Raw genomic sequence first — 26,738 nt, 5'->3', positions numbered from 1 at the left:
ACATTCGGAGAAAGAAACGGACTGACACAAGAGACGAGACGAAAGACGAAAAGAGGAGAATCCCAGAAACAGAAAATTTGAAGCTTATGCATTAGCTCGCCCATTTCCCCAGTTCATTCAATCCATTAGACACTCAACCCCGATATTACTCCATCATGACGTACGGAGACTGCATACCCTACCACCAAGTCCTCCTTCCATCATCCTTCAATCCAACCCTATGCCAATGCCCGATAAACACCATGCTTGCTTGAAAACCCAAATTGCAAAACGAAAAAAAGACAATTCTACTAGTACAGGGAGCGGTCGTAGATGCAAGAATCAGCCATAGAGGGCCGGGGACGCTCGATTGAGATCTTGTAGAAGGGTATAAACGCGCAGGGGACCTGGTATGTAATGCTCGCTGTAACATGTATGCCGAAACGATATATGCGTGTGCGGAATTCGAGGTGGTGTGAAGACGGTCTGCAACACCGCGGTTCGATAACAGTATGGTTGCAAAGCTCAAGCGCCTTTGAAATACTTCTGACAATGAGGTGAGAGGGCGTGTGCTATCTCTCTAATAAAGGCGTCCTCTGCTGGCCTGGCTCGCTCTGCTGGGCGATGTCCGGCTCCTCTCATCTTCCTCAGGAACGTCACTCAGTCTTGTCGGATGGTGATGTCTCATGCCTACCCACTCGTCGCCGTAGCCATCACCACTGTAGTCGGGTGCACCGCCAGCGGTAGGGTGACCCTGGCGTGACGACCCCGCGCTCGAACTCGTTGCATAGGCACCTGAAGATGTGGCAGTCGTGCCGTAGTGTTGCAGATGCTCAAGCTCGCGTCGACGTGCATCTTCTACATCATACTCATCGGATACTGGAGACTGAAGCGATCGAAACGGGATGCGGCGACCCGAATCATCGCGGATGAAGTTGCCTCTCTCGTCCAGGGCGTACTCGATGTCGCCCTCGGACTCCTCCGCCTGAGACGTGACATACGACTGTTCGTCCTCTGGCAGACCGGACTCAGACTCTTGATGTAGATATGAACCTGGTTGCTGGTAGAATGCCTCAGGCTGAGACATGGCCGGTTGTGCCGGAGCTTGCTGTGCCTGAGACGTGTAGTATGGATACTGTAATGGAGCAGGGGCCAGTGACTCGTCCGCGGCCGAAGAGCCACCAGGTCGAGAGGACGTGGCGGATGCTGCACCTGATGGGACGTAGGTTCCTTGAGCCACGTGTGCGGGGGGTTCGGGCTCTCGGTGCGCATGACGAGCGCCCTCTGTGTAGGGATCGGTGTCAGTTGGCGACTGACCCTCCTCATACGAGTAGTGCTGTTCTATACCCGAGCCACTGCTCTGAGCACCGGCGTATGTGTCGTCCCCATGTCCCCTCCCTTGACGCCCCATGTTCTGTGCCATTGGCACCACCTGCACTCCGCCGACCAACGTAGGCTGTCCTTCTCTGAGTGAGAACGTGCGGTCGCGTTCCTCTTGCTCTCGTCTTCCAAGCTCCTCCCATGCTCGGCGTGCTTCCTCTTTCGAAATTTGAAGCTCACGCTTCATCTCAGACACCGCTCGCTCAGCGTTCTTCTTCTCGGTGGCCATGCGTTCCATGTTTACTTCAGCCTCAAGTCGAGCCTCGCGCTCCGTGTTGATTTGTTCCGTCAGTTGAGCCTCGCGCTCTTGAGCTCTTTCCTGATCCTGGCGATGCTCGTAGAACCATCTCTGGAACTTGCGCTCGGAAGATGCGCGTAGGCGCTGCAGCTCAACAACAGCATGGAAAAGGTTGGCACCAGCTGCCGACAGGTCGGTGATCTGGCGCGACATTTGCTGAGCCAGCGGCTCCCTGCGAACTTCATCGGTATTCTGCTCAAGCCGCCGTATCCAGTAGGAGGTAAGACCTTCCCAATGCGAGGATAGTGTTTCCCAGCGTTCAAAAGCATGCGGAAAGTTGGATGTAGTTGACTCGCGAGCCTGTCCGGAGGACGAGCCTGGCGGAGGTGGTGGGCGTGTTGCTGCGGTGGAAGGACCTGCTTGTGATGAAGCTGCCGTGGCACCAGACGGTCGCCTCGCATGCCCTGAGCCAGCTGGCCGTCTGCCTTGTTCCACCGTCGTCGGTAGGCCTAGATTTGCCTGAGCGGGTCGAGACTGCTGCTGCTGCTGTGCTTGCGAGGCTGCGCGGGGTCTGGATTGCGATGCGCCGGTACTGGTTTCCTGCGCTTCACTCATGGTGTTTTGTGATGGGATCGGCCTCTCTGGCTGACGAGGCACTCCACCCGACGATGTCGGGTATTGTACATACTGGTCGCCAGATCTCAGAGCAGCTGATTGGGGCTGCCTCTGGGTCCCGGGCTCCGTTGTTGGTGCTCCAGCTACACCAGAAACAGCTTGAGCTCTTCTTTCCGCGCTAGCTCTCCTGCGCTCCTCTTCAGCGGCCTTCCTTTGTTCCTCCACTTCAGCCCGTTGCCGTCTGGCGTTCATGATCTGCGTTGGCGTGCGTATGTTGGACCGGTCAACGGGCACAGGACCGCCTGTTGTGCGCGCGCCGCCATTGGCAGCGCGGCCACTTGTTAGATCGGACATGAGGGCGTTCTCTTCGACCAGATCCGGGGTGAAGGGATGTGGAAGTCGGAGTCCCTCCTCGAGCACAAAACGTATTGCCGAGGCAGTACGCCGACTAATGCGAAGGGCGGGGTGAGGCTCGGCGTAGGAGGTTGAGCGAGGGCGAGGTGTCTCGAAGCGAACGCGCTGCTGCTGTTGGCTCGGATCGACAGATCTCGCGCGCTCGAAGTTGGGCGTGCGGCGAAGACTGTTTGCGACGCTGCCGGTCGAGCTCGATGCTCTCGAGCGATTGTGCTGTGTGCGATAGAAGGCTTCCGCTTGCTCCTGGCGTAGCTGGAGGGACGTTCGGTATTCGAACAGTGGCGCTGGGCCGTGGCGGTCGTGGTCTCGTGAAGATGGTTGTTGGAAGGGTAATATGTTGGCGAGCTCAGATGGATCGCTGGACGTCAACGCGAAGCCAGGGACTCTCACTCAGGCCCAATTGCCCTTGCGCCGTTGAGGGGCACCCGCCGGGTTGGAGAAGATACCCAGCGGCTGGTTTTCTTGGGATTGGCTAAGCAACGCGCGACGGCTTGCTTATATCGAAAGGCACGAAAGCTGGCTGGAGAGGGTAATGTTAGAGACAGAGACTGCGGGAGAACTAGCAGAGGAGCCATTGCTGCGGTGCGCCATAGCAATTCCGTGCGCGAGGTAGGGTGGTTGGGAGGAGGTGAAGGGCTGGGAGGTGGCTGGGACGCTTCGTGAAATCAACTTACACCTCTCACCGACAGTCCATGAAACAGCCAATGTACGTGTCTGGATGCGCGAATGGTGATATGTATGCGCTGCACTGCGCTGCGCTGTGCTGTGCTGTGCTGTCGTCGTGGTGCTGGTGGTTGTCCAATGCCTCGAGTTCTGCTGGCAGTGCCGAAGCAGACGTCACCGGACGAAAAGCTGGCCCTCAGCCCCAGCGCTCAGAAGCGCGGCGCCTGCTGCAACGCGCGGGTGGGTAGAAAAGAGTGACGGAAGAGACAGAGGGTCTCGTCTGGATATGCATTGAAGTCGCGCGGCTGAGCAATCGCGGACGTGTGGTAGCGCTTTGAGCGCGAGCGGAGCTTCACCCGGGAAGCAAATACGACAAACGCTGATATTTGCTGATGTGGAGTCGCACTGACCGACGTGCAGCGAGATGCATGCAAGCGACTGCTATGGGACGAGGATAGCGGACGTCGAGTTGGTGACGGCTTCGATCGATTGCCAGCGTGCCAGCTCATCGTGCTTGTTCTGCTAAACCTGGCATGGGGCCAAGGTACAGCGCGAGCCGGAAAGCGGAAAGCCCAAAGCCCATCGCCGTCATGGCCGGCCGAACAAAGCAAGGCATTAGAAGCCAGCAGTCCAAGATTACAAAGAAGTCATGTAGTTGATAGCTGGAGATCTATATGGCTCACGGCCTCTCTCATGCTCGTAGTCGCGGTTACCTCATCGCACCTGCCCACCCGCATGCGCCTGCCAATCAGCCGAGTTATGAGGAAGGAGCGGCCCGTCTCCAGCGGGTCAAATCGTCACAGCATCTGGCCACGAGCGTCGTGCCTCTTCAACCTCCCAACAAGCCGCCTTCTCCAAAGGCCTGCGTCGCAACGACTAGCTGATGATGAAGTCGTTCGGTGTCTTGTACAGCCAACAAACAATGTCTTCCATTATGTCCACCCCTGGAACCCGCATACACGACATGCAACTCCTAGCCTCGCCTATGCGTTAGACCCATGATCCTGCAGCAACGGAAGAACAAGGAAACATACTGCAGACGTAACGTTTACTAGACCCACAGAACAGCTGTCATCGTCAGACGTCGCCCGTCCCATTTGCGATCAAAAGAGGACGGCACACTTTGCGCACACCGCCTCACAACCTGAATCGCAAGCATATCGGACCGAGGCAGCAATGGGAGGGCTGTAGCACTTGCAAAGACGCCGAGATGTCAGCAACGAAGGAGAAGTACCGACACAGCCAGGTTGTGAAATGTGTTTATTCGTGTAGATCCTAGGAAAGGGCCAGACTCTGGAGTGAGACCTAGCTACAAGGTTATTCCCAAATACCCTTTCCCAAGGCTTCCAAACGCCAAAAGCTCCGCAGGCGCGTCGTGGTATCGTAGTTCATCCTCCGCTCCGTCCTGACCCAAGTCCAAATTGTCAGTCATTTGTCATTCGCCGTCCGCCGTCCATCGTTTATCAGTTCCTATGAGAGTCGAGCAAGGGTCTTTGGGTAGGACACATTTGCTGCTGCCAGCAAGTCCCATCCATGTCTCCTCACTCCCTTTGGTCAGCTGCATGATAAAAATAATGTCGAAATACCAAAAGCAAGCAGGGCGCTGAGCAGAACCGGACCAAATTCAAGAAACAGCGCCAGAACTAGAACCAGACAACCAGTCCCAAGATCTTCTTACCTTGTGCTGAAAGCTACCGTTCTTGGCGGCTGTCGTAGATTTTACCGAGGCTTCGTTGATGTCTGCGGGGAGGATTTGGTCGAAGCTGCTATCATTGGAAACGATAGAGTCTTCGGAGGTCGCGCTGTCGACAAGTACCAGGCTCGCACCAGTCGGAGAGGTTGTGCCAGAAAAGGTGTTTCCGTCTGCGGCAGGGCTTCCGGTCGTCGTGAGAATGACAGGTGTCTTGCCATCATTTACTGGGACAAAAGGGAGACTTGCAAAAGACACGGTTTCTTGCGGCTGCAAGCGGGAGGTAACAGCACTGCCTGGAGGCCACGGTGACTGTGCTGAGAAGTAGCTGTCTTCTTTGGCCGCGCCGTCCAGGGCCTCGCCTAGGTCCTTCATCTGGAGAGACTCCTTTGTTAGCGATATCGGATCGCCACGATCATCAAACACTCCGGTCCAGTTCGGCCATTGGATCAGGCAATGGTTCTTGACGACCTTGCCCTCGCTGTTGTATGGATTGCAGGAAGTCTTTGGGGCTCGTAGGCCACTATCCACGCAATCTTTACCACAGGTCAACAACGCGATACGAGAGAGCTCTTGTTCGAACGGAAGATAGTCGACAACGAAGCCGTTGAGTTTGAGGCACCTAACAAACAGGTCAGTCTCATACCAGTACATACTGGTTGCTGAGTTACGCCACGTATATATCTGGGATATATCTCCGTATTTGGGGCTTCGTTTGGCTCATGACCACCAGGATCTCCGAGATCATTCCACTTACCATAACGGGAACGGTTTGGCCTTTTCCAATCCAGCCGCAATACGTCCCTTGCGCATGCTGAAGTCATCGAGATACTCGCTGGTACCGAACGAGTAGTGTAGTACTCCCTTTCCGTCTATGCCCCTGCAATGTGTTGGCGACAGTACTGTGTGGAACTCCGGATGTGCTCCTGTGCATGGGGACTCACTTGTACTCCTTTTCTTTTGAATCTATCTTCGGAACGGTCAAGCCACGGACGTCATCAGCCTTGCGCCAATGCTCTTTCCGCACGATCGGAGGCGCCGCCATGTCGAGATCCAGGACGCGCATGCCGGTCTTGGACGTATTGCGGAAGACAGCCTCCCAGTAGATGGACTGGAGTGAGTCATGCATATGAAACAATCGAAGCTCCTCGAGCTCAGTCTGCTGGACAAGCGGCTTCATCTCTGCTGGGGTGATGTATGATTTGTACTCGTTCTCGCCATCTTGCTGGAGGTGGACAGGCTGGCCGAGGCCGAGGACAAGCTTCGTAAGCGAGGTGGACAGCTTTGTCCAGATGACGGCCATGAAGGGCAGATCTGAGATCCAGCTAGAGCCCATTAGCTGTTAGCCTGCTGCGAGAAGAGGATATACGTACGTCAACTCTTTGAGCGCGGGCATCTGTTCAACGAGCTTCGCGATATGCTCGCCTGCATCGTGCCAGTTCTGCTCAGACTTAGTGAACCAGTGCGGCTGGTATGACGTTAGTTTCATCGCCCCATCATTGCGGACTCCTCTTACCTCATTCGCATAACGCTTTTGCCCCTCGGGCACACTGCTTTCTTCGCTGCCTTTCTTCGCCAAAGCCGATTTCCACTCGCCGACGACGTAGAGCTTGGTGACTGGAGTAAGGCGATCATATACGTTGATGAGGTAGTCATCTACCTGCTCAGTTACGTGCTTGAGGGAAGAAGTTACATCACCATCCTCGTCGCGACCGACGTTGAGTACGTAGCAAGAGTTGTCAGCGCGATCAGCAGCGAGCGCTGTCTCGAGAACATAGGGACCTAGGTTGTCCTTGGGTTCGGCCATGGTCGCGATGCGCGGATGTATAGATTTGGGTTGTAGTAGTAGGTGTAGCCAGGTGAGTGGAAAACTCTGTTGTGAGCGGTCTCGAGTTTGGAGTCGAACAGCTCTGATAGGGCTGATAAGAGTGTTTGCTATATTGATAGGAAGGCGCTCACGGTGAAGGTTCAACACAAACGATGACGTGAATGCATTTTTCCCCGTTTGCAGGACGTGCTCAGTCGTCGCCGCAGCATGGTTGGAGCACGTGAATAGAACATGGTGAAATTAGGAACCCTGGTCGCTTAATTGGCTAGATAGCTAAACTGCGCAACCATGGGAAGGTGCCCAAGTCCAGAGTGGGAAATTGCGGTGGGTGACCGAGCGCAACTTCTAGAGGAGGATGAGGCGGCTCTTTATATACGCAAGTGAATGGCTTAATGGCGGATGCACATGCGCAGCATGCGACAACGCATGATCAGATATCAGTGTCATTTGGAGTTAGATGCTGCGTTTTTAAAGAAGCGAGAGCAAACAAAGAGGCATGGAGATGGTCATCGCGACTTCGGTACGAACTTTGATGGAAACAGATACCAAGGTTCCAGCTTGAGAAGTATTTTCGCTCAAAATTACTCTCGCATAGTCAAGTACACATTCAGTAACCTGCCCAGCTTGTTGCTTTGCCTATCAGCTGCACCGTTACATCTAACCGGAACGGCATCTAAACATTGATGAATCCAAATCGGCTCAAGTCTATTGCATCTCGAAGAGGCTAATATTAGACGACATATGAGTAGCCAAAAATGTGATACAATATCAAATGTAAGCTCTCACCTTTCCCAGATCGTCTTCTACGTGATAGCGATAACTTGACCTACCTACAATTGAGCATACCCTTCACCGTAACCCCAGTATCTAGACGGCTTAGTCGTCCACTGCTATGACAAATACCATACATATCTATTGAGTTTTCGATCAAGGTCCATGTAGTATGGCACCCAGAAGTTGCCACATATTTCTACTCCCTTCGTTTCAGAACTCTACACATGTGCGGTTTCTTGCCGGGGAGAGTGGTCGTCGGAGTGACGCGTATCAGAGAAATACGGCGAACTCACAACCGCACGACAGCAGTACATGTAGTCAGTGATAATGGTCTTGGAGGACCTACTGACATCTATTGGATCTGCTTAGGAGTTAAGGAAGGAAGCCTCCATCATAAGACACCTCAACGAAATTCACTGATAACACCACTTTTCTCCATCCTGTTATCCCCTTTACACTAATCATACGGTACCCAAGCCCGACATATAAAGCGCCCGAGATCTGAATCGCTCAGTACACAGTAACAGTAAGCCCAAGCTTAGCTTCATGTAATGAATGACGCGTTGTATAACAAAGTAAGTTAGTTCGACTTCTCCACGACGAATCTTGGTGCCTGAATTCACCCTCCAATGAACGTATACAACGGCTGCCGGGGAAAAATGCCGAGCTTTATCAGGGAAGTCGGATCGAGATTTGACTTGCTTTTTACTCAGCCAAGTGGAGGAGCGTGACCAGGGTCCGGGCTGACATCTGACATTGCTTTTTCGCCAGATCCATTAGCAACGTGGTGGCTTGTACGAAGTGATAAGCCGCTTGCCCTGTATGACCCACCTGCTTGGTCTTAGTATACCCGCGCGGTACGGTACGGATACACAGCTTCGGCCAGCTCGTGCTGCTCCTTGTACACGACGGAGCGGCGGAAGCAACGTGACCAGTAGCATGCCCGTGGTCTATCCGACCATAGCAGTGACCTCTGCGCACCAATACGATCTCGTACCATCGTCTATTATTTGCACAGAATGCAAGCAGGCAAATGAGCCGCTTCCAGCACGGTGGCCATTCCGAAATGTGGCATTACTGCCTAGGTGTGACGTGGGGCGTCTGAACCTCGACGCCTCTATAACGCATGTGGATTCGCAAGACGACCTAGCTAGATGCTATAGGCTGACCCGATATGGTGATTTAATTCCAGTGCACAATGATGGCTGTGGATGTTTCGAATCGTGGGCCGTATCTTCGGCCCCGGATTTGCAACGCAACCGCATTGGGTCGGCAATCGGATAGTGCCCAGGCGGCGCGAATCGGGATTCAAGTTACCGAATGTCACGGGTGGACAGCAAACCTGCGCAAAAGTCAGTGTCGAAGGATCTAAGCTGAGAAGCGACAATGTATGTTTCTCGCTACACGCTCCTTGTCAGAGGAAAGAAAAGAAATGGTGTGGACCAGACATTTCACCGCGTATAGAAGCAGACCGCTCCTCGGAACTTTTACAAGGATTTTTGTGGGCAATAGCGCGATTGGTTCTGAATCTGAGAGTGGTGTTTATTGTTGTTGATGCCCAATGTCAGCCACATAGATCAGAGAGAGGCGCTAGCTACTCCACAGTAATGTAGACACGATTCGAAGCTATGACTGCCCAGGTGTGGAAACATTGTGGTTTTCCTCGGTACACTTCCCTTCATGTCATTTCTCGATACGGGACGAGTCCCGTATGAAGCGATGTTTTTTCGAATCGACGTTCCTCCATGGGATAGGGGAGGATTCCCGGATCGCTTTGCTTTTGGCAGCCGTTGGACGACCGTAGTAAGGTGAGATTCGCACGCGTTAGCGCGCACTGCTGAATAGTACAGCGTACTATTGGAGTGGAGACGCTGAGATTCCAAATCTTTAGACTTACGCTATACGTGCCACGTGGAGACCGAACACATCAGCTCGCTCGACGATTAGACGTAAAGCTGTTTTCATAGCTGTCAGCGCTGTGGACCTTGAGCGATAATTCACGACTACGTACGTATCTTCGCATATGAAAGATGGCCAGAGGTCTGCCAGTAGAGCAAGTATTCTATGATCCTGCAGTTGATAAGTATTCAGCAAAATATAACATCATCATCCGCGGACCGCCAGCTATGGTTCCGCTTCATGTACGCGTCGTATCGAGCGTGGTTGCAACGAGGTCAGACTAGACTCATAGGGTGCTGACCGGAGGCTCGAGACAAAAGCAAAGAAAGGGTGGCATGCAGCCCCTCTGTAGCATACAGAGAACATCGCGGAACCTTGAAACGTGGTCGTCCAACCTTAGGCCTGTATGGTCTAGGCGGTCGTTGACATGCGGACGGCAAAAAACCCCGAATATCTGGGCATAGATCAGAACAAGAAGGAATTCTCACTCGTGGCAATGCCGACGAATGGAAATGTACGTGCGTTGACAATCCCATTGCGTTTCCATGCCCCCAGGGCTCCTGACGTGGGGCGCCTCATTCAGCGGGGCGGCGTTTACACTTCTCCATATGAGTACCTACCTAGGTAGGTACCAACGAGGGTGGTCTAGTAAATTGTCCGTCTTGAGCCGCGCGTACTACCAGCCCCGACAGAATCAGAGTAGAATGCTGCAGTCGCCACAAAAGCAAAGAAGATGGTTGCATACACAAGGGCGGATGTGCGGTAGATGGGATGAAGTCTGACAGGTGGGTCCTAAGATGAGATCGGAAACACCCCCCCACGCTAATCTAAGCGCCCATCCTATTAGTGCCACCGGTAACGCGACCTTACTTCTGACTGTTTGATGGAGGATGCGACAACTCATGACACCGTCATATGTTAACTGCGCAGTCGGAGTGATCATCCCGCTGTAGCGGGAGTGGCTGTTGCCAAGAGAGTGGCATGGAATGACCCAATTTCTGGGGCATTTGTGCATGCATAGGTTATGATTTCATGGCCTGTAGCGTTATGCGCCCTTTACCGGTGAGTAAAAGTTGTGCAACGAATCCGGCATGCTACCTACCTACGAAGGGGTCGGCATGTTGAACAAATCCGGCGGCGGGTTCTTGCGTTGGATGACCAAGCAGCTGCATTCGAAACTACGATGCTGGATCTATCTTGGTTCTTGATGGGTTACGCAGTTTCCCGTACCTGACGTTGGAGTTCGTCACACATTGACAGGTTAAACGTGCGTCTACGATCACCAAGAGAGGGGATATGGACGGTAAGAGCAGAGTGCGATTAACTCACGTAGCTGGACGCTCACGTCTGTGTCGTGCAGAACTTTACAAAGGTAACATGGTCACGATCTTTGAACGACAGTACGCGGAGTGGAAAGAGTATAGAGAGTTGGATCGTGGAACAAATCTGCTACCTCAGGAGCTATATTACATATTGGACAAGATGTATTACAGCGGGATCGCTGCGGGTGAGATCGTGGTGTTGATCGCGTGTTCCACATCAGCCATTGGCATAGGGAAGCGCGTGCTCGTCGTCTGCGGCTGGCGACAAATTGCTGGTAGCAAAATTGACGTTTCGTGGAGTATGTGATGCATTTGGGTTACGGATACATTGTGATAGTACCATAGTCGTAGTTTCGTCAAGCCCGGCCGGTGTGTTGCCTATTATATGTTTCTCAGCGGTATCGAATGACGAGCGGATCGTATGGTACTATCTAAGAGTCAAAGCCGTGAAGTGAAGATCTTTGGCGAGTTTGCTAGAAGTGGAGATAGGGTGGGCTTATGCCGAAACGGAGCCTTCTGCAACTCAGACACTACGTGAAGAGCGACCGTCTCTTATTCCAACGTTAATCTTGTAATCTTCTTCGTCGTCCGATTCCATTGAGTGGTCGCTAGGAAAGCCTTTTAGCCCATTCTCAAGCATCCGAAATGTTTCTGAGTAGGCCTTGGAAGGAACTGCGTCCGGTTGAATGAGGAGCGAAGCGACGTCCATTTTGACCGATCTGGGATAGGGGAAGTCGTTGGGATCTCTAACGAACCAACTGCGGTCTTGCATAGTGTCGTGCTTCCGGACATGATGCGTGGCGAGGTTCGAAAATCTTTCGTCTAGGATCTTGCGTAGCACACGCTCGACTTGCTCGTCCGTAGGCCGTTGTGTGTTCTGTTTCTGTTCCAGAACAAGGATGCGTTCGTGCATTTTCCGAAAACACGACTCTGTTCTACGCATGAACTCGTGGCTACCACTAATAAGCATCAAAGTGTGACTAGGATGTGGAACGGGCTATGCTTACTACCATGTTGCAATCTGGTCGAAAGACTGATTGATCTTCTGCACCTGGAAGGTGAACGACATGCTTGAATTTGATCAGAATCGAAAAGTAAGGAGTAAATTGAGAGACTGGGTTGTGGCCACCTCGCGAAAGTTGGCATTTAAGTGTAAGGACTTGAGACTGGAGAGACATGTATATGAAAAGAACCAAATGTGTACTGCAAGGAAGCGAACTCTGATATACATGTATGAACCTTGCAGGCGTGAATCACAGGGATACGTTTCAGGTGGTACCAACAAGCCGCTTCTGATATGCAGTCAGGTGGGTAGCGCGGCAGGGTCTTCGGATGGCGGGAGACTTTGATGGGCCGGTCGGCCAGTGGGGAATGTAAGGTGGACGCCCAATCAGGGTCACGCAAGTATGCGGCGGTGTAAGTCTCCCGAATAGGGTGTTTTGGGGTCAGATACATATACCTAGGTACTTGTCGGATTACAAGCAAGACGCTGACCGAAAAAGAGACCTAAGAGAACATCGTTCAATGGGACGTTGTAAGTTGTTAAGGCGAAGGAAGTCTCCACAGTACCTACATATGGAAGAAACGGCCATTGCCTCTACGACATACACAGTCGAGATGGCAGGGGCGTGCCATGAACACCGCCCCCGTCCGCCATGATCGACAATGCTAGCGACAAAGGTACGAGGTCAGCGTTGAGTGGCTCGCCTGTCTAGGCGTGCAAAGTGTCCGAATATTGTTGTCGACCCATTCGATCACAGGTTGCGGCCACTTACCGCGAAGCAAAGACGAGCTCGCGGGAACGGGTTTCTTTCCCAGCGGCGGTGCATGCAATGCAAGCCATTGAGTCAATCCGGTTATTGCCGTGCCCCTAGGCCAAGGCTGTCGTATCCGGCTTTCTTTACTCCCACAGCCTTCTCATCGTCCTACCTGAGTAACGTCTGCCAATTGAATTCTTCAACAACATTGAGAGAAGCTGCCAATCGACTTGCCATCATCCGATGTTTGTAGATGCCAGCAAGGCTGTCAAATTGCGTTTGCTGGTGCCAGCTAGTTCCAAGGTTTGCACGTGCGTGATGATGCCGCTAGTCTCAAAGCCGCCAGACCCGCTCTTGCGTATTAGGTAGCGGGCCTCGGGAATGACTTTCGATTCCAGGGCCACTCGTCATCGGTCAACATCCTGCAAGCGAAGCGACCGGGCACGTCAATCCCGATAAACACCAGTTCCCCCTAGGACGCTACCGATTCCTAGCTCGGAAAGCTCAGAGTCAGTATAGTCAGGTGAGATTAGAGCTGCCTACAGCGCAGAGCCAGCGCATCGCATCTGGCCTCTGACAATCGACGATGGCACTTGTCATTTGGTGTACGCGCTGCGCCGCCTCGTTACCTTTCTTGACAACGTTTCTGCCTAGTCAGTAGCTCAAGCAGGGTTATACCATGGCGAGTCACTCAAGACGATGTACTGACCGTCTAAAGTACCGACGAGGCATCTTCCTAAAATTTACAATCAATCCATCCAACAGCTCTCTCTCGGATTTGTCGATGCCAGCCAGGGAAAAATTTCAAAATTCCTCCATATCTGAACATGGCTACCGTGGAAGTATCTGGAAGTAGTTGTGGCCCTGGATGACCGTTGTTGGAAAATTGGCCCTATGTATCCGTTGCAGGATGTCAGCATACTTTCTGTGTGTATGCATTTTCCTCATGCATCTGAGCACAACGTATACACACAAACGGCGATCCGCTAACGATTGACAACGCTGAAGAGTTAGCTGCGCTTGTTGCAACCTGCATGGATGCATATTGAAGCCTGGTCCATCGCTGACCCAAAGATTTCGCCCACATTCATTGAGGCCTTACGATCCCATTTAGAGCTATCGCACTTCGACTTCGGCATCTTTATCGACCGCAGGACTTTGTTACTGTGGACCTCTCGCTTACGACAACTGGAAACGGATCGACATGGTCGAGGTGTCGACAGAGTAGCCCACCAGGACACCTCAGCCACTTCTACAGGGCTCTCATCCATGCGCGTCGATCGCCCGTCACGCCGTTCAATACCCCAGTGGATCCCTCGGAAATAAAACGGTCTGCTTTCGCATACGGTAGCGTGGTACCGCTGATGACCCTTGAGCGTCAGCGGATTACATGGCGCCATTGCTGAGCTGATAAGTCGAACGATTCTCAAACTGACAGGGCTTAAAACTCCCGAATAAATCTATCCTAGTACTTTGCGACCCGCCGCTTGACATCGGTAGTTGGGTTTAATCCCAGTTCACGGATCCTGTCACTTGCCTTGAGCTAATGCAGCCTCCCGAGCACTTTGCTTGGATTATAGGACGCACTGAGCTTTCAAAACGGCACTCGAGTTCGGTATATAATATCAGTATTTGATAGCTTCTTCACTTACTGATAAGCAGACTTTGGTAAGAATGTGCGTATGTGTGCTTGAGTTGTATAGTTTCCCCGGCATCAAGAAAGTTGAGTCGCATAACGATACCAGATGCCTTCTTTTCCTACGCCCTCAAGATCGAGGACTTCTTGATCCAGACCATATGCATGCTTCACCGGTTCTGGACAAGATAATCACATCGACGATGAGACGCGGACGCTTCACATTGTCCGCCGCTTCCGCTCAAAACTAGAACATGACTCTTTCAGCATCTCGTATAATCACATTATATGCATACATCAAATGTGCGGTTTTGTCATCAACGCTGCAGAAGTTTCAGCAAGTATTGCGACCCGGGCCTCGAGCCGAATTTTCTACTCCAGAAATGATCTCATTTCCCAGGCTGTCGTCGCCCTGGCTTAGCGAAAAGCAGGGCGAACGACTGCGCCGTACCAAGAGCCGGGTCGCTTGACACAGACAGAAAGCGCTGGAATACCGCGGCAAGCCCGCGATGCGTTTAATCCGCTTATGCCAGCTATTCAGCTGTCTTTGTCGCTTTCGAGGGATCCGGAACGGCCGCCGGTGCTATGTTTCCGGCACCTAATGCTGCCCTCGCATAGTCTTTGTTGTCACGATCTCTGGATCCTGCACCTTGAGCGGGGGAGGACATAGACGTTCCCACAACGACTCCACCCCAGTGAGGGCCTTCATGGTGGGTCCAGGTCCCTCAAAGCTTTGGCAACACTGCGTGCTGCGTTGATCTCGTGACTGACTCGTGGGAATCGGCTAACGGATACCTGCCCTATCAAGACTTCAAATTGCCAGATAAAGATACTTCGACCGTGTACGCGGAAAGGACATACGACTACAAGCTGCACAGCTATCGGTAAAGCTGACAGCGCCATCCTTGCTCGTATGATCATACGGTGAATAATGTGTCCATCGCGTCGGAACCTAGCCTGGCGAGGGGTATTCAAAGATGTTTTGCCGATACGAAGGATTGTAAAAATGACCTTCCCAGGCATTGCCCCGTAAGCCTTCTCGGACGACCGATAAGGAATTTCGTTCGATCCATACGACAAGCACCTCGACCTAAGGAAAATCGACGCACAGTAAAGCGTTCTTGGACCAAGATGCATATATCGGTAACGCGCGATGATCAAGAAAGAAGTGGTGCAAGTAAGAACGTGTAGGAAAACCAATTTTACGATGTTACGACAACACGTCATCCACATAACTATCGATAGACCATGGGACTATAACCGAATCAGGCCCATGTGCCCGAAAGCCTATTTGAATAACTCTATCGCATCCAATATTACGTTTGGGGCCAGGAATCCTTCTCCCGAACTCCCACTCGCACAGTTGATCTTGATAGTATTGCTCCCGCTGACCAACGTGCCAGCTGGTATGGCATAATTGTAGACTTCACCAAACCCTCGGTAGGCGCCGCGAGTCAAGCCACGCGAATCGATCTTCGTTGGTGCCGCAGGTACGGCGGCATTAAAGCTATTAACTGCAACCGAGGGACGACAGCCGGCAAAAGAGAGCGTAGTACCGATGCGAAGGGTCGCTGCTGCAGTCGAGGTGCTCGAGAACTTGATGGTGAGGGGGTTCATGTCCTTGACGATGGCCATGGGAACATTCTCAAGAGTGCTGGAACCAACTGTATACGTCAAGGGGCCCCAGGATGCCATGCGCGAGTCTGTGGGGTGCATGCGCAGTTGCTTGTCTGCGTTTCGGAAGCCCATTGGCTGACCATCCCACTCGCCAATGCGCCAAATGGAAGTCTTGGACTCGGTGTCGGCGGCAATGCTGGCAGCAGTTGTTTTCCCGGCTGATACTGTGACGCTGGCTGCCTTCACCTTGAACTCGCCCTGATACAAGACCTGTGCGTAGGTTCCGGGCTTCATTGCCGGCGAAGTGAACTTGCCACTGCTATCGGCGTACGCCCAGTATTGGGCTCCATCGTTGTACCAATGCAATACCCGTTGGAAACCGGAGCCTACACCTGTCGCCGTGCCAGTGACTGTGCCTCTGGCGGATGGCGCCACGTAGCCCGTTATACCAAGGTCCTTGAAGAAGGTTGTATCCATATTGGAACCACCTTCTGGCACACCAGAGCGACTGAACGCTAGAGCGTAGGGGCCGTGCAGACCCTGGCGGAACTGCTCTGTTTGAACATGGCCACTGTTCATGTAGAAGGTCAATGACGTGTACTCTCCGCCGTTATTAGTGTTTATATCGCGGTGGAAAGGGCCACCAGAGGAGCCTTCGTAAGAATATGAGTTCATGAGGAAGCAGGCGTGGACTGCGTCGGCACCATCTCGGTAGACGCAGTGCTGATTTGTTTCAGTAAAAGCTTATCGAAGCATGCTGACTTGGGCACCTACCGTAGTGTCGTCGATGAAGCGCTCACTTGAATAGAATTTACTCCTCGTCTGACCGGCAACCACGAAGACGTCTGACCCCTCAACAGTCGACGTCGAACCAACGGTCGTTGATACCACGCCGAATGGGTACTCAAGTGGTAGAGCACTACTCTTGAGACGCGCGATGAATCGCAGTTCGCCAATACTAGGCTCGGCAGTGGTGTATGTCGCCATATAAATCGTCGCTTCGCCAGCCTTGGCAACAAGGTAATGCGTCAAGGTACTAGTCGTGCAAGTAACCTTGACATATTGGCCTGACGGACTCCGTTAGCTTCTGTCGTCGAAGAATTGAGAATACAACGAACTGCTTATCGTCTCATACTTGACAGTTGCACTACCCAGTCCAGAAGAAATATGCGATCCCTTGGACGACGACTGCAACTCCTCTCCACGGTATTTGATCGATGTAATGTCGCAGCTTTTTGCGTTGACGGTAAAAACAAGGCCGTTCGTCGAGCCAGCATCCACAACAATGTTGTCACCACTTTTAGTAACGCCGAATGCCGCCAGGACCGAGGAAGAGAACGTGGCCGCAGCCAACAACGCGCTTTTCAGTAACATGACAAGAAACGTATTTCACGAGAACACAAGTGGAGTGAATTTGAAGTGACTTGTCCGACTTCAAGATTGAACGACGGCTCTGTCCCTTACCTATAGGCTATGCCTTCATACCAGCAGCAGGAGCTTACTACATTGCGCAAACCCCTCGGTGCCAGATGCTCCGAAAAGTTAACAATTTCCACCCAGAACATCCACTAGCCAAATGCTTTCCACGACTGTTACCCAGGCGCAGCCACCTTTACAGTCATCTGACATCTTGCTTCACTAAGCTACGAAGTCAGGAGGGCGGGAGGAATGCTGATTACAGGCAGTACTCGATTTTAGGTACATGTACCTCGGTATGGAAGTGTTCGTTCATCCGGATCGACAATGCTGAGCGATGGTGTTGATCTAGGAGCTAAATGTGCCGTGAGGGGGAAGTCCGGGGTAAAATACGCCTTTAGTGGCGGAAGATCTTGGCCTGTGAGACAAGCACTATGGAACAACTTGGCGAAGCTGCAAGAAGTAACCCTGCTATTGACATGGTAAGAAATGTCAGAAATTACCGGCTAGAAGCGTGGTAAAAAAGTTTCATGTTGAGATGGAAATTTTAATAAGAGGGGTGTCGCGGCAAATTGCCCGCAAATTGGGAGGGCTAAGATTCTACGGCATAAGGTTTGTGGAGAGCCTAGCCTTCACAGGAGACGAGCCACTCGTGAACAATAAGAGAGAAGGGGAAAGTATTACTAACTGTGACACTGTCGAAAGCAGTCATACAATTTGGTCGTTCCATGATCGCTCAATCATCGCCGCCTAAGCATTCATTCCTATACAACGGGTCAACTTCCACTTGTCGGCACCAGAGCGCCCAAGGTCTGGTCAAAGTGCCTGAAAGTGACTCCCAGGCATCATGGCATTCCCTGTCGCTCAGGTATTTTAGATTGCCGCCCTCAACCTTCGCGTGTCCCGACTTGATTTTGCCACCGGCTTCAACGTCGACCTTGCCCTCGAGTGCATACCCTGTATGCGCATTCAGGACCGTCATAGCGGTAGTCTGTGCCTTGGCTGCCTCTTTCGTATATATTGCTTGGTAGACAGCTTCCTCGATGCCATGCGCGACGGTTGTGAAGCCATGGCCTTGTAGCAGGACGACAGCGTGATCGGGTTCCATTTTTGGCTCTGCAGATGAACCACCGAGCTGCGAGGGTAAAGCGGAGCGTACTTTAGAGTATATGAAGCCAGTCGAAGTGGCTGGTTTGAATGCAGCTGCAAGAGAGGCGCCGAGCGTGCTGTCGCGAACGAGCAGATCGTGCTTCGAACCGGAAGGGTAGCTGCTCGAGGCATCCCAGACTGGCACATTGGTACCTGCAGTGATATTGTCAGCAGGAAGCTAGACATTATGGTCCAGAATACATGCCCAAGAAGCCAGCCATGTGTATTGTGTTCTTTAGAGGCACACCGCTAACACAGTACGGCAAAACATCGCCAGCATGGCTATGCACCACACTGTTGATGGCCGGAAACCTCTTGTATATCTCGCTGTGGACGTGTCGCTCTAGATAACCTGGCTTCACGTCCTTCTCGACTGCTTCGGCGCCATCGACGTTGTATTCGACCAGATCGTCCTGCGAACTGACCAACGCTGGCGGCATATTGCAAGGCATCCAGAACGTCGCGGGATTGTCGGGCGACCGGACAGAGATATGGCCATAAGCATCGAAGATACCTAAAATGATGGACGCACAAAGTCAGTGTATGTTTCACGTTCACTCTGTACACCAGAACTTACCATTGTGGTGGAGGATGTGACAGGCAGTGACTAGGCCTTTGAAAAGGTCCTCAAGACCGACCTTCTCCCGTTTTGGAAAGTATCCGGCAGACATATCGCAGAGATGTAGATGATGTATCCGGCATCGTGGAGGGCGGAACGCATATGTTGTGTAATGGTACTGTTCTTGCTTCAAGCGCTCGATGACGTGCGGGCGCGCGTGTGGGGAAACGACTGGTGGGGATGCACCGTTTCTTGGCCACGGCCAGCCTCCGACCGTCTTCAGCCACACTCAGCATTCACAAAATCGGTTATCCATCGCGCCTTAGCTACCAACTTCGAGGTCCGCTACCGTAGATCTGACGAGATGCTTAAACCTTGGAAATGGAAGATCGAAACGGTCGTTGATCAGTTCCATTGATGTGCGCCAGGTCGCCGCCACCACATATTCCATGGCCTAGCTAAGATAGCATCGTGCAAAGAGTGCTTGATGCTACTTTTTGTCCGAATGAGGAGAAGATTCCAGAGGATAACAGTGTCTACATTCTGCGCTCCGAGCTCAGATAGAGAAACCATGGCTGCTAATACTCACGATGTCACTTGCCTGAAAGGATCGATCGAGGTGCACTTTCTTCACAACAGACTATGTTACTACTACTCACGTCCTTCATGAAGGACGACATATACCCATGAGTGGCTTCCTTGCGACATAGGCATCTTCTCTTTCCATGTTCGTTCTGCTTGGTTTCGCAACTTCTGCAGCGTTGAGCACTTCCTGTTCCTAACACGATCAACAATTAACAACCCGACCTTTATCAATACCTTTTGCTCGCAAACTAGCGGTTATCAACCCTTTCAAGTCCTACGACCAACATGCGCGAGATCGTAGCGTTTCCGAGGTTTCGGTTCTGGTTATACAAGTTGTAAGGCAAGTTCATCTGCACGCATCGCATGCGGGACCGGCCACCACGGCAATTCACGCTGCCCAAATATTACTACAAGTGGGTACAAGAAATGGAATAAGGGAATTACCGACAGGAAATGGTAGACCCAGGAGGAATGCCAAAAATATTCTCGACAAGCTTCGGTCAAGAGGAATCCATCGTCCTGATGAACCTCGACGGAACGCTGGACACGGAGTATCATTACGACACGCGGGGTTTCCGAAAATTCATATTGGAAAGTTTTGGCCCTTGGTCGCCCGTAAATGCCATAACGCAACCAGTCATTCAACACGCTCAACCTACGAACACGTCCGTTGTCGACAAGGAAGCTACTCCAACTTCAAGTCCTCACGCTCCGACCCCATCAGAAGTACCTAAAGACGCACAAAGCGCATTGTTAGACGCACAAGGGGCCTCATTCAAGACACAAGTCGCTCCGCTAGGTGAACAACAGGACCTGCTGGATACGGAAGAAACGCCGACGGACACACTAGTGACTTCACCAGACATAGACACATTCGACCAGGCTTGGATCCGTTACATAAGTCTTTCCAGTAACCGACGCCTCGAAGACAAACAGGGCCAATGGGAGCTTTTCCAAGATCTGAGTCAGTCAGTTGTAGCGCAAGCATCAGAAGCTCGCGAGGACTTCGACCTGCTCAGAGTAAGCATCTACAATCACGATGATCAGGGGCAGAGTTTGAAGCCATTCTTGTCAATCGTAATTGATAGTGGAGACTACAAAACATTCATGGTCTGCATGCTCGTCCAGCCAACCAAGTGCCGAATCACCCTCCCCTCATATGAAGTGATTTACAGTTCGTTCGTTTTGTGTACTATTAATGTGTCTATGCGATATGCAAACGCCGTGTTTCATCACGAGCGCGCAAGATGGATAGTTCGATGTGCCGGAGGTGTCTTGTCCAAAGATTGGTAGCTGCTCTTTCGTCCCTGTGCTTGCTTCCGACCCGGGACCCAGGGGAGCTCTCAGCCCGCGTCCTACGAATGTCTTGAATGACTATACCCCGAACGCCTTTTACGGTCGTTGTAGTACCCCGGTGGTGTTCTCTTTTCTCAGCTCCTTGAGCCGTTCTTGATTCTGCATTCCATGCCTTCGTGTGCGTGTCGACAGCAGATCCTGGTCCCTACCCATGTTTGCCGCGGCTTCTTGGGTTTGCAGTTTGTATCGTTCTATTCCTCTCATCAGCCCATCTCCACATCGCCGTCTGCCTCCCCCATGCCATCCACAAGATCGCTCTCGCCACTTTCGCCGCTCGTCTCCTCGCTATCGCTGTCTTCGTCCACGATCTTGCCCTCCACCTCACACTTCCGCGCGAAGCAGCTGCCACTTTTTTCGTCCTTGCCACCAACTCCTATCCCAATGTATAATCCTTTCTTCACTTCCTCGATGATCTTGTCAAGATCGACCGTACACTCGCCGTCGTTCTCGTAGATGATCTTCTTGGCTCGGCTGTTGGCTGCCGCTTTCGTGGAATGCACAGACGTGATGTGCGTGGTACCGACGTTGTTCTGGAAGCTATCGGCCGTGGGGTAACAGGTATCGGTCACGATGTAGATTCTGTAGGGACCGGAGTGGGAGGCATTGACCATGTTGGTCGTGGGTGGGTTGGGTTGTTCGATGCTTTGCTGAATGTAGGAATCGCCGTCGTGGATATTGTTGTCGTTGTCGTACGAACGTTGAGTGGGGGTAGGTCCATCTTTGCTGCGCGCGCAGTTGGCACACATGTGGGTGCCATTGGCCATGTGGGCGCTGTGAGAGTCAGGCGCCATTGCAGACGACAAGACACCTGGCAGCAGAACAAGAACACGGCGTAACAACGATGGCGGTAAAATTAAAAGACAAGGGGGTAAAGTTCAGGCCGCGAAAAGAAAACAAAAAGAAGAGGAGGAGACGAACAGTCTCTCTCCACAAAGAAACGCAGCCACAAAAGTCGGGGGATGGAAAAGAGGGTTTCACGATGTCGTGAACATGGGAATTTGGCGCAAGTGAGAGGGGTATCTAGAAAAACGCGATGCGCGGCTAGACCGCATTGTTAATTTATAGTCCTCACTGGTATGTCGTTTGTGTGTGAGTGTCTCGCTCCGCGGAGGCCAAAACGGCGAGGAGGAAGGCTTCTTTTTAGCTCAATCGCAAGTGGCGAACATTCCCACAAAGAGCGACATGAAGCTCGCGACACTTCCTCTGGTTTGCCACCAAGGCAAGCAGGGAAGAACTTGGAGTCTTACGCGTATTACTGCCGAACCCTAGCCACAGCACTTAATGCCCAAAAGTCCTGTTCCAGAAAATTCCTTTTGTGCTTTCCCTAAAGGTGATCAGTCGGTGAATTAGTAGTCAAAATATCGTTGATCTGTATCAAATAGGGTGTTGGTTCTGATGGTCAGGCGGAGATCATGGACAAATTACATGATTTGTAGTAACTCTGCCCGAGCTGCTGCGTGACACATGCCCGACTTCGCCGCCCGGTGCATGGGAGTGGGGTTTCCTATTGTCGCGAGGCCCGAAAAAAAAGAAGAAGCTCCTGGCATGTGCAAGTAATCCCTAGAAGTGATCGGCCACACGTTAGATCTAGAGCGTCCCCAGTTTGACCCTTGCTACTAACGTATTCTAGCCACAGTGGCCCCCTGTGGTCCTGGTGGTCCCTGGACTCAAAACTGCGGCAAAAATTTCCGACGACGAATCACAAGTCTTGGATGTAATCCTAGTGCGATGGAGCAGATTCCGGGATCAGATGCTAGTTTGTGAAGTTGCTCAAGGATACCCGCTCCCTGCATCTTGCACCGCGCCATCCGATCGCGGGAGAGCTGTCTAGCGGTTCATCCGGTAGATCGGATGAGATGAATTAGCCTGAGGCTGAGAGCCCTCGAGCCCGGGACGACAAGGTTTAGTCTGCATCTCATTGTCACTAGCTTATCATGTCTTCGTTGCCGAGCCGCAAGAGTTACTGCAAACTGACAAGGACCTGTAGAGATCTAGCGCCTCTCACTGGCCTTGCAACCCACTTTGTCCTGGTCGCAATGATTTCGGCATCTTTCTCGTGCTTGCCATCGTTCTCCTGTCTTCCACACTCATGCACAGTGGTCATGCTTGCCTTTATGCACATAGAACAACCGAGTTCCGAAGACAAATACGACTTGAGATGTCGAATTTTCGCAAACTACAATAAGTGTAATCATACAAGATCGAAGGCAAATGCAATCCACTTTCCATCTGCCGTTACGTGTGTCTGTCGTGTGAGACCGAGCGCCACTAGCTCCGTACGCTGCTGAATGTATCCGTCCCTATGGTACAAAAGAGAGAAATGAGACCATGAAAATGCCATGGGAAGAAGAGAAAGGATTTACTCCTCCTTTTGCGTTGCAGATTGAGCCTCACTGGCTGGTTGAGCATCGTCCTGATGCTGCTCAATGCTCTTCTCCTTCTGCTGATCTTCTACGACCTCGACAGTAGGTGGTGCCTCGCTGGCTTCGGGAGCGTTGGCCTGCTCTTGTGTCTCAGGGTTACGGCCTTCAGCGTCTGGGTGGGGAGGTGCGACACCGTTCTCTTCAGCGTCACCATGTGAGTCTACAAGGCCCTCGTAGATCTCGTGGCCTTCGCCATCGACGATACGAGTTCGGGTCTCGTAACGCGTCTTGAAGCTGACCTTGCCAGCAAGTGCTGATACCTCATCGTCGTTGAGGATACGGCCGTTCTCGTCGCGGTACTCGATACGCTCTTCCTTGGATACAACAGGTAGATCCTTGGGGGCGTCCTGAGGTGGCGGGGAAACTACCGCTTGCTCAGACATCACGTTCTCTTCCTTCGCTTCCTTCGGTTGCTCTGGCTGTTCCTTGGGCTGCTCTTGCTTAACCTCAGGGACGACTTCCGGTGCGACTGGAGCCGGAGGAGCAGGTGCTGCCGATGAAGGCACGGCGATAGATGCTACAGGCTCAGAGTGCATGGTGTTATATGCTTCGTACTACAACTTGTCAGCTGAAATTGGCCAGTGGTGATGCGAAGAGAACTTACAGAGTTTAGGAAGTTGTTGCAATCCCAGTCCCAAGTGTCGAACAGCTTCACACTCTTGCAAGCATCTTTGGTCCATGCGTTGCCGTATGCTAGGGGAGCGTATACAGTGAAGACTGTGATAGCGACAGCGAGGAATCCGACAGCCGCTGCTTGGCCGATGGCAGGGTATTGCCTCAAACCAAAGACACTGAACCGGTAGCTCACAAAGTCAAAGATCTGGCAAAGTGCAAGGATGGCAAAGTACAGAGCGGGCAGGTAGTGGTGCAAAAATAGCTGGCGCGCCATCAGGTAGAATGGGAAGTAGTGGAAAGCCCAACCGAGAATGCTCATGCCAACTTCGTAGTCGAAACGTTTGAAGGTAACGTTGTTGTAATCACGGTAGCCGCGCTGCCAACGGAGAATGGCAAAGCCTTTGATAGCGATGTATAGAGCGATGAGCGCGCTTGAGCTCCACCAGATCACCGGGTTACCCAGAAGATAGATCTGACGGTTATGCTTGCCCCAGAAGTTGATACCGCGGCGTAGAATGGGCCACGATGGAGGGCGCGAATCCCAGGCGTGCGATTCAGTAAGACCAGCGTTGGTCTTCCACATAACCTTCTGCAACTCCCAGAACTTGCCGAAGAACCCGGGGTTGCGGTAATTGACCTTTTCGACCTCTCCGTCCACCATCAAGGGGTGAACATTGCCCTCGATGTACCAGATGCTATTGGGCAAGGTGCCTTGCCGAGCGCAAGTGACCTCTTGCTGCTCGAAACCCCAGTCAGGGAGCTTCACCTTGTGTGAAAATAGCGCACAACCGGTCATGACATGAACAAGCCTAAACTTGGTCTGGATAGTTCGGACGCGCTTCTTTGCCACGGCTCCATCGGACTTGCTCTTGACAATCTCAATGCGGAACAGATCGTTCGCATCACCCTCAAAGCCTTCGTAACCGTAGGCAGAAACCTCGTTTTGCCAGTCGGCCTCGGTAACAGGAGCACGAACATCGTGCGAGTGGAGGCGTCTGTCGGTGGTGATATGGTAGAGGCGAATGACACCGCCATCTTCAATATAGGTAGGGCCAACGTTGTCCCAAGCTTTAGGGCTTGTGAGGTTTGGGCCAGTGTAGTCTTCCGGCATCATTGGCAGAGTTTGATTTTCCATGATCCAGATGTTGTTCTCGTCCTTGTGGGGGTAGAGGGTAATCTGTTGCTGCTTGCTACCGGTGGGGTACATGTGGCTGTGGGAATGTAGATATCCGCCTTGAGTGTTCCAGTGGCGTAGAGAGACACGGCTTCCATAGGCGACGTCGGCGGGAACAGCTTGCATGCCCTTGGAGTTCAGTGTCGCCTGGAACTCGGAAGACATGAAGCCATCACCCTCACCAGGGTTGACCAGGCAGAGGAAGTGGATTCCGAACATAGCCATATAGAACGAGACGGGAATAACGATCAAGCAAAACATGCGAGCGAAGAAGTGCTTGAACCACAAGCGTGGCGTGACATTCTTGGTATCTCCGAGAAGAACCCAGAGTTGTACCAGTGTCAAGCTACCGACCCAGGCGATGGTGAACAGGCCTACCCATTTGACACTAACTGTTGCACCGAGTCCGACACCGGTAGCAGCCAACCAAAACCACCAAGATGGCTGGAAGGCCTTGGAGGGTCCTTGTTCGTGCTGGTTCATGAAGCTTGTCCAGGCGAGTGCGGTAATGGCCGTGAAGATGATGAGCGGCGAGTCGAGGAGGATAAGGCGGGACTGGGTGACGAGCGCGTTATCTACCAGAAGTCAGTATACATCACACCTCGCAGGGTAGGTGTCTCTTACCAAAGATGACGAGCCCAGCGCCCAGAGCCGCAGTGGTAGTACGGCAGCCCGCGGCCTTGAGGGTGAGGAACATGGTCGGAATCGTCAACACTCCGCAGATAGCGGGCAGCATTCGCATGGTGACATATGGGACCTTGGGCTCCAGATAGTCTTTGCCAATGTCTTTGAAGTCAAAGTTTCCGTCGAATCCACCCAACCATCCTGCCAGTGTGATGAGGAGCTTCGCGAGCGGAGGGTGGACGTCCATGAAGAATCTGCCCTTGATGTATTTCGATGCGAATCCACCGAAGCTGGAATCAGTCAGCCAACATGTCTCCTAATCTTGTTGTACAGTTACCACACTTACTGGACTTCATCGAAGACAACACTGGTGGGCTGTGAAATCCGGAAGAGTCGAACGCCGGCAGCAATGAAGGTCAACACAGCCAGTAGCGACCAGTCCGACCCAGGAAGATTGAAGATATCATGGTCCCGCACTCCCTCGGAAGCGTAGCCTTGGACCTTATGTTGCTGTGTGTTGGGCTGCTTTCGGCCATTCGGGGCTGGGGAGCGCGACTTGGAGCGCGACTTGGATCTACGAGACTTGGGCTTCTCGCCCAGGTAGGCGTTGGGTGCCGAGAGGCTCGCCATGACGGCGGGATGTGAAGATGTGTCGCGGCTCGATCAGCTGGCGAGTGGAGCGCTGTACCAAAAGGTGGGAACGTTGCGGAGTTCCAGAGTCTAAGTTGAAGGCGCTCACAGCCTTGACGTCGTTGCAAAGAGAGTTAAAGAGAGTTGGAAGAGGGTCCCATCAAGGTGAGGGGAGAAAGAGATGGAGGTCTCAGTGGTATGCGCAATGGTTCAAGCTAGGGGGAGGGAGTCCCGCGAGGAGCAGTGGTTGCGTACCGATTAATCCTAGTTGCAAGCTGTTCCTTACGACGGCCCTTGCCGAACTGGGAGAGCTGAAAATAGGTCCAGGTACATAGGGCTAGCATTCACTCCACCCAATTATCTACCCGTCTGAAGAGATCCAGATTAATCTTCCA

General features: G+C 52.4%; 9 protein-coding genes across 9 annotated transcripts; 1 reads left to right on the top strand and 8 right to left on the bottom strand.

Annotated features, from left to right (window-relative positions):
- Positions 1-331: 331 nt before the first annotated feature.
- On the bottom strand, positions 332-3,824 carry BKA58DRAFT_451516 (uncharacterized protein; the record flags this gene model as incomplete). Its single annotated transcript, XM_046174394.1, has 2 exons — positions 332-3,015; positions 3,818-3,824. 2 exons carry the CDS (start codon positions 3,822-3,824, stop codon positions 560-562), a joined length of 2,463 nt encoding a protein of 820 aa, XP_046028532.1. The 3' UTR covers positions 332-559.
- Positions 3,825-4,724: 900 nt separating this feature from the next.
- On the bottom strand, positions 4,725-6,786 carry BKA58DRAFT_397836 (uncharacterized protein; the record flags this gene model as incomplete). Its single annotated transcript, XM_046171448.1, has 6 exons — positions 4,725-4,847; positions 4,968-5,601; positions 5,737-5,859; positions 5,924-6,304; positions 6,353-6,447; positions 6,496-6,786. The coding sequence occupies 6 exons, from the start codon at positions 6,784-6,786 to the stop codon at positions 4,725-4,727; spliced, it is 1,647 nt and encodes a 548-aa protein (XP_046028531.1).
- Positions 6,787-7,974: 1,188 nt separating this feature from the next.
- BKA58DRAFT_80974 (uncharacterized protein) lies at positions 7,975-8,657 on the bottom strand. The gene is made up of 2 exons (XM_046175949.1): positions 8,413-8,657; positions 7,975-8,340 (listed from the first exon to the last, which is right to left on the bottom strand). The coding sequence occupies exons 1-2, from the start codon at positions 8,520-8,522 to the stop codon at positions 8,043-8,045; spliced, it is 408 nt and encodes a 135-aa protein (XP_046028530.1). The 5' UTR covers positions 8,523-8,657; the 3' UTR covers positions 7,975-8,042.
- Positions 8,658-11,217: 2,560 nt separating this feature from the next.
- On the bottom strand, positions 11,218-12,066 carry BKA58DRAFT_80929 (uncharacterized protein). Its single transcript, XM_046175948.1, has 2 exons — positions 11,810-12,066; positions 11,218-11,755 (listed from the first exon to the last, which is right to left on the bottom strand). The coding sequence occupies exons 1-2, from the start codon at positions 11,869-11,871 to the stop codon at positions 11,326-11,328; spliced, it is 492 nt and encodes a 163-aa protein (XP_046028529.1). The 5' UTR covers positions 11,872-12,066; the 3' UTR covers positions 11,218-11,325.
- A 3,416-nt stretch (positions 12,067-15,482) lies between these two features.
- On the bottom strand, positions 15,483-17,186 carry BKA58DRAFT_309080 (Rhamnogalacturonase B, N-terminal-domain-containing protein; the record flags this gene model as incomplete). Its single annotated transcript, XM_046167223.1, has 3 exons — positions 15,483-16,535; positions 16,575-16,879; positions 16,931-17,186. The coding sequence occupies 3 exons, from the start codon at positions 17,184-17,186 to the stop codon at positions 15,483-15,485; spliced, it is 1,614 nt and encodes a 537-aa protein (XP_046028528.1).
- A 510-nt stretch (positions 17,187-17,696) lies between these two features.
- On the bottom strand, positions 17,697-19,141 carry BKA58DRAFT_375749 (class II aldolase and Adducin N-terminal domain-containing protein). Its single transcript, XM_046169446.1, has 3 exons — positions 18,955-19,141; positions 18,583-18,891; positions 17,697-18,530 (listed from the first exon to the last, which is right to left on the bottom strand). The coding sequence occupies exons 1-3, from the start codon at positions 19,046-19,048 to the stop codon at positions 17,965-17,967; spliced, it is 969 nt and encodes a 322-aa protein (XP_046028527.1). The 5' UTR covers positions 19,049-19,141; the 3' UTR covers positions 17,697-17,964.
- Positions 19,142-19,790: 649 nt separating this feature from the next.
- On the top strand, positions 19,791-20,947 carry BKA58DRAFT_80855 (uncharacterized protein). The gene has a single exon (XM_046175946.1). It carries the CDS (start codon positions 19,975-19,977, stop codon positions 20,812-20,814), a length of 840 nt encoding a protein of 279 aa, XP_046028526.1. The 5' UTR covers positions 19,791-19,974; the 3' UTR covers positions 20,815-20,947.
- Positions 20,948-21,811, bottom strand: BKA58DRAFT_80860 (uncharacterized protein). The gene has a single exon (XM_046175947.1). It carries the CDS (start codon positions 21,666-21,668, stop codon positions 21,081-21,083), a length of 588 nt encoding a protein of 195 aa, XP_046028525.1. The 5' UTR covers positions 21,669-21,811; the 3' UTR covers positions 20,948-21,080.
- Positions 21,812-23,236: 1,425 nt separating this feature from the next.
- Positions 23,237-26,343, bottom strand: BKA58DRAFT_307660 (dolichyl-phosphate-mannose-protein mannosyltransferase 1; the record flags this gene model as incomplete). Its single annotated transcript, XM_046167172.1, has 4 exons — positions 23,237-23,854; positions 23,905-25,664; positions 25,714-26,003; positions 26,060-26,343. 4 exons carry the CDS (start codon positions 26,341-26,343, stop codon positions 23,237-23,239), a joined length of 2,952 nt encoding a protein of 983 aa, XP_046028524.1.
- Positions 26,344-26,738: the final 395 nt, after the last annotated feature.

The sequence above is a fragment of the Alternaria rosae genome (assembly GCF_020736505.1).
Source record: "Alternaria rosae strain MPI-PUGE-AT-0040 chromosome Unknown BKA58scaffold_2, whole genome shotgun sequence".
Classification (NCBI taxonomy): Eukaryota; Fungi; Ascomycota; class Dothideomycetes; order Pleosporales; family Pleosporaceae; genus Alternaria; species Alternaria rosae.
Note: the sequence above shows the minus strand (reverse complement) of the source record. Positions and strands in the feature narration are given on the sequence as shown.